General features: G+C 44.9%; 2 protein-coding genes across 13 annotated transcripts in view; one reads left to right on the plus strand and one right to left on the minus strand.

Moving 5' to 3' along the window:
• The window catches only part of TDP1 (tyrosyl-DNA phosphodiesterase 1), a 92013-nt gene extending 88045 nt beyond the window's left edge, over positions 1–3968 (minus strand). For 4 of the 5 annotated variants that reach the window (XM_029950371.1, XM_029950368.1, XM_029950370.1 and 1 more), the window contains exons 1-2: positions 3880–3968; positions 3249–3579 (exon numbers count right to left, since the gene is read on the minus strand). The gene's annotated coding sequence lies outside the window, so the exon portion shown is untranslated. The remainder of the gene's footprint in view (positions 1–3248; positions 3580–3879) is intronic. The other variant, XM_029950369.1, reaches the window with a different exon arrangement.
• Positions 3786–13068, plus strand: part of EFCAB11 (EF-hand calcium binding domain 11) — a 150228-nt gene continuing 140945 nt past the window's right edge. For 7 of the 8 annotated variants that reach the window (XR_003912863.1, XR_003912864.1, XM_029950373.1 and 4 more), the window contains exons 1-3: positions 5108–5263; positions 5786–5881; positions 10603–10648. Coding sequence is in view for 6 of the 8 variants with exons in the window: in XM_029950373.1 (XP_029806233.1) it covers positions 5189–5263; positions 5786–5881; positions 10603–10648 (217 nt within the window). In the remaining 2 variants the exon portion in view is untranslated. Of the gene's footprint in view, positions 4410–5107; positions 5264–5785; positions 5882–10602; positions 10649–13068 lie in introns of those variants that run through there. The other variant, XM_029950374.1, reaches the window with a different exon arrangement.

Below are 13068 nucleotides of genomic sequence, written 5' to 3' on the forward strand. Positions count from 1 at the left end.
GTTGGGTATACTACCAAATGAGCAGGCCAGGTGGCTATCAAACTAAAACATTTAAGGGATTTATCACCTATCACAATTGCTCATTAAAAATATTTTTTTTGAGAGCATGTGCACACACTCACATGCACGCAAGAGAGAAGCAGAGGGAGGGGAGCAGAATATCTAAAAAGGACTCTGCGCATTGACAGCAGAGAGCCCAACGCGGGGTTCAAACCCATGTGAGATCATGACCCGAGCTGATGTCGACACTTCACCAACCAAGCCACCCAGGTGCCCCTCTCATTTTTTCCAATTAATCACCAGTTAGCTCAAGTTTTTTTAAAGTCTGTTTTCATTTTCTCTTTTAAACTCTGGTTTCTCTTGTGTTCCAGACTCTTAGAGGATGCTGGGTAGAGGTATTTAAGTCACCACAAGTCACCGAAGGAACTTGGAAGGAATGACTGTGGTGGCTACAGTTTTGGGACTATAAGGAATTTAAGAATAGAACCACCTTAGGAAAAACTAATGTTCGCTTTAGCTTTCAGTGAATTCTCAAACAGCAGTAAAGCTAGGCACTTAGTAATCAAATCTTCGATTAAGAATCTCCAGGCTGTTCTTTCTCGATTCCTTCCTATTCTAGAGCAGAGGCTTTAGGTGAGAAAGGGTTCAGCTTCCAGCCTAAAAAACGCTATATGCAGACACCTTAGAGGCTACAGCCATTCCTCTCCTAGGCGAATTACATCTAAACTAAGTGGAATTTAAGAGTCCAGAGAACTTTGTAGGGAAGATATTCCTCCTTAGTGGCTCAGCTACTTAGAATAACCCTGAAGTTTACAGTTTTATTATCTACTTTTTCTAGAACAACACGTGCAGGGGATAAAGACCATTCTCCGCAAAGTAGGAGGAATAGACTAAAACAAAAATAAAAAAGCTTTTGAAAAAGACATCTCCTAAAGAAAAAAATGCTTATCTGCCATATACCTAGTTTAAGTTTTAAACTGGCTCACACTTACAAATAGGCCAAGTTGTTTCATCATTAAAGGCAAACATGAAGAGCTTGGTAACCTGGATGTAATGACTTATGATTTTTTTTTTATTCTAAAATCTGAAATCAAGGTGTTCAGCCTGATGAGGAGGGGGGTGATTGAAACCGCATGATCGGGAATTTCCTGTGGAGAGCTCGGTCTGGTTCCAGGACTAGAATTTTACTTTGCCACCACACAGGCATTCTCTGAGCCGTTCTGTAATCAAGTTACAGTGTTAGAGCTCAAGAGGCTTCCTTCAACTGTTGGTCGCTGGTCCTCCCTGGGCAGGGACTGGCGCGGCGCAGGCCTGACGTCACACTTTGGGTAATGGGGTTGCATAGATTAGACAACTGCAATACAGATAGGCCGATTCTGAGGCCCAACATTCACACAGCTCCGCAAGGAGCAGGGTTTCCTGACATGAAAGTGACTGGGATGTTGTAAAACCCTCACTCGGGACACCCGGGTGGCCCTGTTACCCCTCCTGCTCTGCCGGGGGCTCAGGTCATGATCCCACAGTTCCTGAGAGTTTGAACCCCTGGGCTCTGCACAGACAGTGCAGGGCCTGCCTGGGATTCTTGCTCTCCCTCTCTGACCCTCTCCCGCACTCGTGCTTGCATGCTCTCTCAAAAATAAACATTAGATCCAAACAACTTAAGAGAGAGAAAAAAAGAAAGGTACCCCCTTTTCCATTCCAATGCCCTGAAGTCCCAGACAGAGCTGCAGTGGTGCAGAAATGCCTCGACAGAGCAGGCTCGTCTGCAGGCACCAGCAACATTTTGTTTCCCAAAACTTCTTAATGTTTTTTGTTTGTTTTTAAGAGACACAGACAGCTCGAGCAGGGGAGGGTCAGAGAGAGAGGGAGACACAGAATCTGAAGACAGGCTCCAGGCTCTGAGCTAGCTGTCAGCCCAGAGCCCGATGCGGGGCTCGAACCCACGAACCGCGAGATCATGACCTGAGCAGAGGTTGGACACTTAACCAACTGAGCCACCCAGGCGCCCCCTTGCCACACTTCTTTTTAAGCCCCTAGCAAAAAGAACCTAGTTCCATTTCATTTTACACCAAAATAAAGTTTACTTTTTAAAGACAACATTCATGAGAAAGTGCATTCTAATCAATGGTTCCAACAATATAGGTATTAAAAGTGAGACAAAGACTGGGGAGAATGCAGGTGAATGAGTGAAATAGGACGCCATTAAGCTACATTGGCCAAGGAGGATGGAAATCTCAAATTCTCCCACCCAGTGCTAACTACCAACACTGGAGCTTCTTATAGGGGCCGTACCCTAGCCTATCTCTCCAACTCCCGGCGGCTCCTTGCAGAGTGTGCAGACCCTCAGGAAGGTATGGGGGTCAGGCTTCTCCACAGAGGCCCTGTGTAGCACTCATGGGCAAACATGGACCTCAATCTCAAATCCAGACATCACTAGGCGGTTAATGTACAACTGGACAGCTTCCTTTACTGCTGAGACAGCTTCCTCCTCCAACTAGTGTCACACCAACCTCCCAGAGTTCACGCAGCAAAAGGGACTTAACTGAGCAGCTACTATAGGCCAAGCACTGGGAATAAGGAGTTAACACAGAAACATTTTCTGCCCTGGAAAGGCTTATATTTCGGGGGGACCCAGAAAAACCAGGCTATCTTTTCAGACCCTTAGAGCATTTTACAAGTAATAGAGAGTAACAGGGAGGTGTTTACTTTGGAATACCCTCTGGATGAATCACGTTTAAGTGAGATCCGGAGCATGAAAAAGAACCAGCGGAGCAAAGGGTGGTGTTCCAAGCGGAGGGAGCTCAACCTGCTATGGCCAGAAGAAAGTTGTAATTAAGCAGACGTAAGGATTTGGGCAAAGCAGGCAGTAGCTCCGGATGAAGACAGTGAGGAATTATGATAAATCGAGTGTTAAAGCGCTAGATTTCGGTCTAAAAAGGAGGGAGGGCCCACTGAAATGCTTTAATAAGCAGAGAGTACCCTGGTCCGACTTACCATTGTATTCTTTTTCTCTCTCTTTTTTTTTTTTTTTAACATTTATTTTTGAAAGAGACAGAGTGCTAGCCGGGGAGGGACAGAGAGAAAGACACAAACGCACAAAGAACCCGAAGCAGGCTCCAGGCTCCAAGCTGTCAGCAGAGAGCCCGACGCGGGGCTCGAACCCATGAACGGAAAGATCATGACCTGAGCCAAAATCAGCCCTTTAACCGATTGAGCCACCCAGGCGTTCCCTCCCGCCCCCTACTTACCTTTCTAATACACGACGTTCCCTAACTCGGGGTGAACGATGTGGGGACGAACCCTGGCGTGCGGCGGTGGGGATGCAGTGAAGCGGGCTGATTCGGGGGATGCAGCGGCAGTAACGGCAGGGGCTCACTTGTCGGTGCGCCGACCCGGGACCAGGCACCCTTCGAAGCGCTCTGCCGGGAATAAACTCCGTTCGTGCTCGCACCGAGCCTTTGCTAAGTCCCGCGACCGACCGGCTCCGCGGAAGGGGCCGCGAGCCCAGAAAGGTTCAGTGCCTGGCACAGGGCAGCCGCCCCACGCGCGCCAGCATCACCACCTGCGGTCACCGGCCACCTGCCGCGGGGAGAAGCCGAGTAAGGACGGAGCGCGGAAGCCCTCACGCCCACACTCCCGGCCGGACCCTGCTCTATGTCACCTGCCGCTGCGTAAAACAGGTTGTAGGGCTGAGAAAATCCAGGCCCGAGAAGGGAACTTCCCCAGAGTCTTCCCCTGATACCCCCGCTACCCTCAGATTCCACCCCCCGCCCCGCCGGGCCCCAGAATTCCCGGGACCAGAGCAGCCCCAGCACCGCGACCAGGCCGGAGGGAGCAGGATTTCACCGGCACCGGAGCCCACAGACGCCGAGCAAGCACCTGAAACTTCCAGAGCCCGCAGCCCCCGGGTTCGCGCCCTCTCTTCCGCTGTCCGCGCCTGCGCGCCGTTTAAACCCTCCCGGCCTCGGCTCGCACCTCGGGGCCCTGCCCCTTCCCGTTCCGGGACGCCGGCCGCTGGGTCCTAAAGACCACCGGGTCCTAAAGGGCTGCGGGGCTTCCAGCCGGAAGGCGTGGAAGGGATCCCCTGGCAGCCTCCAGCTCTCGGCTCACCACCTGACCACGTGTCCTAAAAGGAAGAGAGAGGAAACTTAAGTATTTTCTCTCCCCTCTCTTAATTAGCAAAACTTATCCCCTTTACAAGGATTCTTATAGGAGCTTCAGGCTTCCCGGAGGTCGAGGCACATGGTATTTACTTAAAGATAGAGGATCAGCTGAGGGCTGAGACCTGTGTCCCCAGAGGAGCGGGCTTACTGGGGGAGCAAGCTTCTAAAACTTGCTGCTGTAAAACGAAAGATTAAATGAGCTCCCATCACACTCAAACGCGAATGCCTGCTTCCTCTTTGAAACAGGTGTGTGTGTGTTTAATCTTACTGGTTTGCCTGAAGAGAGGTCTGAAATAAACTTCTGCAAAACGGAACACTCCCCATATTCCTTGACTTTAACAATGTTTGGAATAACTATTTTCGGAGTTTTTGGGTTTTTTTTTTTTAACTAGGCACCTCTCCCAGAGAACTGAATGAAAACCTTGGTGGAAACGTCCCAAGGACGTTCGTTTACTGAACGTCTGCTTTGTGGTTATTGGGAGAGCAAAACAGACATAGTAACTACCCTGGAGGACTCGACCCCAATGAATTGCCGATCTACGCGTGAATCATGGACTTGGCTCTCTTGGGTTGCTTTTATGCTTTGTTCACACTTTCTGTGTTTTCTATAATGTTTACCACAGTGCCATAGATAAATATTACCAAAGTAACTTATTGCAAGGTGTGGGGGTAGAAAAACGGAAGGAATCTCGCAAAGGACTTTGGAGCTAGACCTTGGCGAGCTGGATCCCAGCCGCGCGCAAGGAGTTAAGGGGAAGAGAATTGTTGAGACTAGGCTGGGGGCGGTCTCCGGAGTCTCTCTGCCATAGGCTGTTCCCAGGAAACGGGACTAAAGCCTCTGGCCAATACGGTTGTGGAATCAACGCCAGTGGCTAGCAGGCCGTCCAATGGGAAAGGACGTTGGAGGTGCCCGGCCAAGTTCGGCTTCCTAAGTTTCGGTGAGCTTGGCCGGAGGTCTGAAGCTACCGCGTTCTGACTGCGGAGGTCGCGGGTTCTGCTGTCCCGATTCGGTTGTGGCGGTCGCGATGTTTTATTCTGAGGCCGGGGCCCGACCGCGGACGTGGGAAGCCAGCCCCTCAGAACACAAGAAGTGGGTGGAAGTAGGTGTCCGGAGGGTGATACTCGGACTCCAACTTGACAAAGAGCTCTCATTTCCGTCACCCGCCTGGGTCCAACTCAGCTCGGTTGCACTGACAAGGACTGAACTGGCCTTCTAAAGTGTCATAGTTAATGACTGAGCCTAGAGCTGCAAGGCTTCTCGCTCCCTGTCCAGTGTCCTATTTCCAAGTTCTTTGTTTTCCCCGCTACGTAGTCTGTTAATAATAACCTCTACCCTGTATCTACCTTACCTTCCTAATTTCTAGGACAGAATTTTGGTAGAATTTACCTAGGGGCTTAAAGGCATTAATTTGCGTCAGTCTAGCGATTAAGTCGTTTGCACTTTTGGGGGGTAAATTTTAGCACATTAATAATTCTGGAGAAGTAAAATTAGAATAATCTCCATTTCTGAGCCCTCCTACTCAGCTAGCTGAGTTTTAGATTTTGGAGAGCAAAATAAACTAGTAATAAAAGTAATAGAACAAACGGTTTCTGTCTAACCAAAGATATTTAATGTTCTTTAGGTATTTAAAGCATGCGATGAAGATAACAAAGGATATCTAAGCAGAGAGGACTTTAAAGTCGCTGTCGTAATGCTGTTTGGGTACAAGCCCACCAAGGTAGAGCTTTCTTCCTATATTTGGGAATGGGCAGTAGTGGGTAGATTCTAAGTAAAGTGCAGTGGCTAGTTTGGGATGTTTATAAAGGAAATCACTGACTTTCAGAGCAATTTCAGAGATCTATCCAGTGCTGAATTTTACTCTTAAGAACCTAACTCAGGAATGAGGGGCGCCTTGGTGGCTCAGTTGGTTAAGTGTCCGACTTTGGCCCAGGTCATGATCTCGCTGCTCATGAGTTTGAGCTCGCACCAGGGTCTCTGCTAACAGCTCAGAGAACCTGCTTAAGAGTCTGTGCCTCTCTGTCACTCTGCCCTGCCCATACCCCGGCCCATGCTCACACTCTCGCCCACGTGCTCGCTCTCCCTCTCTCTCTCTCTCTCTCTCTCTCTCTCTCTCTCTCTCTCTCTCTCTCAAGAATAAATAAACATTAAAAAATTAAAATAAAAACCTAACTCAGGGATATATTCAAGTTCATGAAGCCTATCTCACCACCAGGTTACTAATAATTATAAGTACAAGATGCCAGGAAGTTGTCAAGAGGGAAGGCTGGGAATGAGAGCATTGATAATAGGAGGAGTTCATTTAAATTATAAAACATATTTACATGGCCAAATTCAAACAATCCAGACAAAGTATGACGAATAGAAAATCCCCTCCTTTCCTTCCAAAGAGTCCCACTCCTCAGGGGTTAAACATTACTACGATTTTTTATGTATCATCCCAGAATTTCCAATGCTTAACAAACATTCCTAGCGTTCTACTGAAAACATACAGTGGATGCATTGTATGCCTGGTTTCTTTTTGTTTATTTTCACACAGCATAAAAGCACACACAGCCATGTTTTATTGCTTTGTTTAACCTTTAATTTTTTTTAAGTTTATTTATTTATTTTGAGAGTGGGAGATAGAATAACAAGCAGGCTTCTCGCTGTCAGTGTGGAGCTCAACACAGAGAAAACCCAGGAACTATGAGATCATGACCTGAGCCGAAGCCCAAGAGTCTGATACTTAACCATCCAGGCACTCCACAGGTCACCATGTTTTAAAAAGTAGTTGCATAATATTCTTTTTAGCTAGTTTCCTGTTTTTGATCATTTGGATTGCCCCCTTTATCTTTCATTCCTACAAACATTGTTGTGATGAGCATCCTTTTATATGGATATCTAGTCTTGTGGATGCAGATCTGTGGAATGAATTCCTGGAAGTACAATTGCTAGCACATTTGGTGCCTGGGTGGCTCACTCGGTTGAGCGTCCGACTTTGGCTCAGGTCATGATCTCACAGTTCGTGGGTTCGAGCCCCGCATTGGGGCTCTGTGCTGGCAGCTAGCTCAGAGCCTGGAGCCCGATTCAGATTCTGTACCTCCCTCTCTCTCTGACCCTCCCTTGCTTGCACTGTCTCTCTCTGTCTCTCAAAAATAAATAAAAAACATTTTTAAAAAAGGTCCACTTATCATGATGAGCCCTAATGTATAGAACTTTTAAAAAAAATTTTTGTTGGATATTATTCCCAGGAATAATATTTGCATGAATTCACTAATAATGGGAGTTAAACTGAGCTTCAAGGGACATCCCGCTTTAGGAAGACAAATTTCCTGTTCCCCTTTGTCTTTGTGCTGCTCTCCTGGTTACATTCATTGTGGAGATGGCTTCCTCTTGTCAATATTCTGAACTGGTATTCATCAGGGACCAGACCTTGCCCAGGTTTTATAAATGCAGTTGCAGCCATCAAACAGCGGGCTCTGTCTGGAGTGCCCTCCCTCATGCCCTCCTTAAACCAAACAGCTTGGCAATCCCTCCGGAGCAGGCTCTGCCTGTCAGATTGCAAGCCTAGGAAAGCCAGAGACCGGGTGATGTCTCACGTCTCCGTTCCTCATTACACTTGAGTGCATCACCACTTCATAGTAAGTAAGTTCTGTTGACACAAATAGGTTCCCTGAACGGATCAGGTGGGCTCAAGATGGTCACCTACTAGCAGATGCTTGGTTACTGAGAGGCTGATCGTGGAGCTCAGAGGGGTAGGCAGGCCTGACTCCCAGAAATTGCAGCTCAGCTGGAATCCCAAAGCAGGTCAGCTAAATGGGCCCAGCCTTTGAAGCTTTGTATTTAACCTTGCTCAGCTGGAAAGATAACTGATTTTATTTTGCTTTGATCACCCTTGGGTTTACTTATTTGGCTTTGATTTTAGAATAGAAATGAGGAATTGAATGACAAGTACAGTGATGTGCTTGCAGACATATGTACAATCCATGAAATTTAAGGTTTTTACTTATATTTTCATACCTGGAGGCTTTGTTTTTTTTGGTTTTGTTTTTAAGAACACTTGAGAACACGGGGGAAGGGTAGAGGGAAGGAGAGAGAGAAATTCAAGCAGGGTCCATACCCAGGCAGAGCACAACGAGGGGCTCAAGCCCAGGACTCTTAGATCATGACCTGAGTTGAAGTCAAGAGTCGGACGCTCAACCCACTGAGCCACCCAGGTGCCCCTTGGATTTATCTTTTAATCAAATGTCTTTTGAGTGTAAATCACTAAACAGTAAAGTGATAGCAAATCACCTGTACACTTGTCAATCATTTGTATGTAAACATTTGTTAAATGACACTTAATGTATACCCTGTGTGAAATGTAACAGATTTTTATTTTATAGTGGGTTGAGGTTTGGGGTTTAATTTAATTTTAAAGATTTTATTTTTAAGTAATCTTTACATCCAACATTGGGCTTGAACTCAGAACCTTGAGATCAAGAGCCACACACTTCCTGACTGAGCCAGCTCAGTGGCCGTAGGGTTTTATTTTTGAATATTGCTTTTGAGCAAATGAAATATTTATCGAATGCATGGCATATAATAAATCATTTATACTCATGCAGTTGTTTACACAATGAAATTTATCACATTCCTATTTAATAAAATGAACACTTGCCAGTTGGTGGAGATACAAAGATGTATAAAATACAGTCCCTGTTGTGAAACAGCTCACAGTTTAGTGTAGAGAGACAAAACTCTGTGATAAGTATCAAATGGAGAGGGACAGAAAGAACCCAAAGTGAAAGGGACAAGGAAGAGGGTCTTGAAATTCTAGTTGAAAGTAGAAGTCTAGGCGTCACTTAGACCAGAAGAGCTAGCGAGACTCTTCTGATGTGAGGTGTCCGGAAGCACTTGGTGGTGTTAGATGTTCTGCCCGTATGATTCGATGGGGTTGGTGGTAAGAGAGGGGTGTGAAACCCAGACTGAAGCAATAGTGATGCTACCAAGTAGGAAAATGAAGGCGTAGGCTTGGAGGAAAGTCAATGGCGTCTCTGTGGGACACATTCAGTTTGAGGAGGCTCTGAGCATCCCAAGTGGATTCACTCATTAACTGTTAGGCTGGTGTTGAGGTAATGGCGGTAAAGATCTGCTCTCAGATTGTGCTGCCCCTTGTAAATGTAGGAATCTGGAACCGGGTGAGGAATTGAGAGGTAAGGGCTGGAGGCAGATTGTGGACTCCTCAGTTCACAGGTGATCATGAGAATGGGTGGCGTTGCCCAAGAACAGTGTTAGTGTGAAAGGCAGTGGACCCCTGGGGAGTACCAAGAGTTAAGGACAGGCACGTGCTCCATGCTCTGTGAAGAAGATGCAGTGGGAGCCATCTGGCAGAAGCAGGAAGAGTGAGGAAAGTGCAGGGCCTGGAATCCAAGGCAGAAAAACTGTGTCAGGTGTTGCCAAGTTTCTAATTCCATAATGTTTATAATGTCCTTGTAACAATAAAGAAAATTCTTATATTTTAATATGTAGTGAAGGCAGTTTCCTGACCCTTATAGAGTATGTTCTGAAATATGTTTAAAAAGCCACAGGAAAAGGGGTGCCTGAGTGGTTCAGTCGGTTAAGTGTCTGACTCTTGATTTTGGCTCAAGTCATGATCTCACGGTTTGTGGGTTCAAGCCCCAAGTCAGGCTCTGTGCTAACAGCAGGGAGCCTGTTTGGGGGTTCTCTGTTCTCTCCCTTCCACCCCTTCCCATAGTGTCTCTCTAAAATAAATAAATAAACTTTAAAAAAAAGCCATAGGAAAAGAAAAATGGAGACTAAGGCAAAATGTTGTTAATGATTCTCATTGGATGGCTGTTTTTAAAAATGCTCTTCATGATTTTTTATGTTTTCTACATCATGTTACTTTCATAATCAGGAAAAACAGTCAAAAAATGAAACCACAGAGCTCATTGCAACAATTGCTTATATTTGTCTAAAATAGAAAAGTTACCTTTTAGGTCATGTGACAGTCAACTTATTGGTAGATGCTTAGAGTATGTTGGTCAGTGGAATAGTATTGGGGCCATTAGCTCTGTAGCAGATTAGCATATCGTATCTTACAGATATATAGATATTTTTTGCTTTAATGCCACTTTATTTTTTTAAGTTTTTTTTTAATTCCAGTTTGTTAACATAGATTATAATATTAGTTTCAAGTGTACAATACAGTGATTCGGCAGTTCCATACAGTACCCGGCCCTCATCACAAGTGCCCTCCGTAATCCCCGATCACCTGTTTCATCCATCCCCCCACCCTAGGTATGGATGGAGGAATAAAATGACTGTTACAGCTGTCCTGTGACATGACTTGTCTGCTGAACTCTACAGAGTTTGTTTCTCATGAAACACGATCCTTCTCCACACCCCAGGAATTAAGAACTCCCACTGCGGAAACATTCGATGAAACTATATGTGCTTTTCTTTCTTCTTTTCTAGATAGAAGCTGATTCCGTGATGTCTTCAGTAAATCCAAACACTTCCGGTAAGGTGAAAGTTAACATTGATTTTTAGACATTCATAAAGCCAAAATTAGGAACCAAAGTAGAGACCAGAAAGCACATTTTTGTCTTGTTCTGTTTCAAAGAAAGGTTTTAGTTCTTCAGCATCTTCATAAGTGTAATATATGTTTATTGTAGGGAAGTTTGAAACCACTGAGAAACATAAAGAAAAAAATGTTTTTTGTAATGTGAACATCTAACTGTCGATTTCTGACTTAGATGAACAGAAGTGGCGCTTTACGGCGGGGGAGGGGGGAGAAGGTTTGGGGTTGGGGGAGACCCAAGTTCACGTCTAAAAATGCTACATTTGAGAAGTTTCTTACCTGCCATATCCAGGCTTTCAGGCTGTGTGAATACGGATTCAGAGGGAAGCTGTGGGCTGGAGAAATAAATTTGGGAGTTGTCTGCGTTTAGATGGTGTTTGAAGCCCTGGAGATGGATGAGATGACCTAGCGAGACAGAGTGTATGAGAGCCTTAGGAACTGTAATCATTTGAAGTCAAGGGGAGAGTTAGGGAACGGCAGAGGAGGTTAGAGGTGCGGAGGGATGGGAGGAAAGTCAAGGGTGTCTGATCCAAAGCGAGGAGAAGGGGAGTGTTTCCAGAGAGGGTGTGGCCGACACTGTGGAAAGTCAGGTAGAGGGCAGCGGAAGAGTGTCCACTGGAGTTGGCAACGTGCAGGAGCCTTTCTGTACCAGGTGACAGCAGAGGCCGGGCCGGGGTGGTCGAAGGCAACCGTGAGAGAGTGTGACAGTATAAGCAGAACAGCCTTTCAGTAGGTCTGGAGTGCCTGGGGATCAGGACTGGGTTTGTTCGTTCGTTTTTGTTTTTGTTTTTTTGCACATGAAGATGTGTATGAGCTTAGCAGAATGCTCTAGTAAAGAGAGAAAAGGAAAAACGAGAGAAGGAGAGGAATGCCTCTTGTTTTGGAGATGGGGGCCAGAACATGTTGGATTGGATTTTTAAAAATCACCTTTCTTGGGGAAATAATTTAAAGCTTACAAAAAACCGCAAAATGAAAATAGTACCGAGATGAAAACTATAGAAAACTTATGAAAGAGATTGAAGAAGACACCAAGAAATGGAAAAACATTCCCTGTTCATGGATCGGAAGAATAAACATTGTGAAAATGTCATTACTACCCAAAGCAATCTACACATTCAATGCAATCCCCATCAAAATTGCACCAACATTCTTCTCAAAGCTAGAACAAACTATCTTCAAATTCGTATGGAAGCACAAAAGACCCCGAATAGCCAAAGTTATATTGAAGAAGAAAACCAAAACAGGAGGCATCACAATCCCAGACTTTAACCACTACTACAAAGCTGTCATCATCAAGACAGTATGGTATTGGCACAAAAACAGACACATAGACCAATGGAATAGAATAGAGAACCCAGAACTGGCCCCACAAATGTACGGCCAATTAATTTTTGACAAAGTAGAAAAGAGTATGCGGTGGAAAAAAGACTGCCTCTTTAGCAGATGGTGCTGGGAGAACTGGGCAGCAACATGTAGAAGAATGAAACTAGACCACTTTCTTACACCACACACAAAAATAAACTCAAAATGGCTGAAGGACCTGAATGTGAGACAGGAAACCATCAAAACCCTCGAGGAGAAAGTGGGGGAAAACCTCCTAGACCTCCACCGCAGCAATTTCCTACTCAACACATCCCCAAAGGCAAGGGAAATGAAAACAAAACTGAACTCTTTGGACTTCATCAAGATAAAAAGCTTCTGCACGGCAAAGGAAACAATCAAGAAAACTAATAGGCAACCGATGGAATGGGAAAAGATAGTTGCAAATGACATATCAGATAAAGGGCTAGCATCCAAAATCTACAAGGAACTCACCAAACTTCACACCCACAAAACAAATAACCCGGTGAAGAAATGGGCAGAAAACATGAACAGACACTTCTCCAAAGAGGAATAAAAAACTATTTCTAGTTTCAAGTAGAAAGAATTGGATTTCCAGAAGAGTGAAAGTTTAATGACAAAGTTGAATTGTCAATTGTACTGAGAACTTTATATTGTGCCACATTTGAAGATGTGTATATTTAAGTTATTAAATGTCACTTTTGCATAGTTTTGAAAAATTCTGAATTCTAAAAGAGTAAAGGGGATGAGCTACTGAGCTGATTATTTGGTAATGGGATGATTGTTATAAAACTCATACAACTTACCATTTTTAGTAGTTTTATCTACTGTAATCTCAAAATCTTTAGCTTTGGTAGTTACAAGATTTATACTGAACGATATCCATTGTTTCTTTAAAAATAGAAACATACTTTTGTTGAATTTTAAGTTAAAAATCTGATGCTCATAAAGTAATGCAAAACGGGGTTCACATCATTATTGTAGTTGCTACTATAACACATGTATTTTATGGTTCTTAT

Source organism: Suricata suricatta, chromosome 9 (genome assembly GCF_006229205.1).
Source record: "Suricata suricatta isolate VVHF042 chromosome 9, meerkat_22Aug2017_6uvM2_HiC, whole genome shotgun sequence".
Lineage (NCBI taxonomy): Eukaryota > Metazoa > Chordata > Mammalia > Carnivora > Herpestidae > Suricata > Suricata suricatta.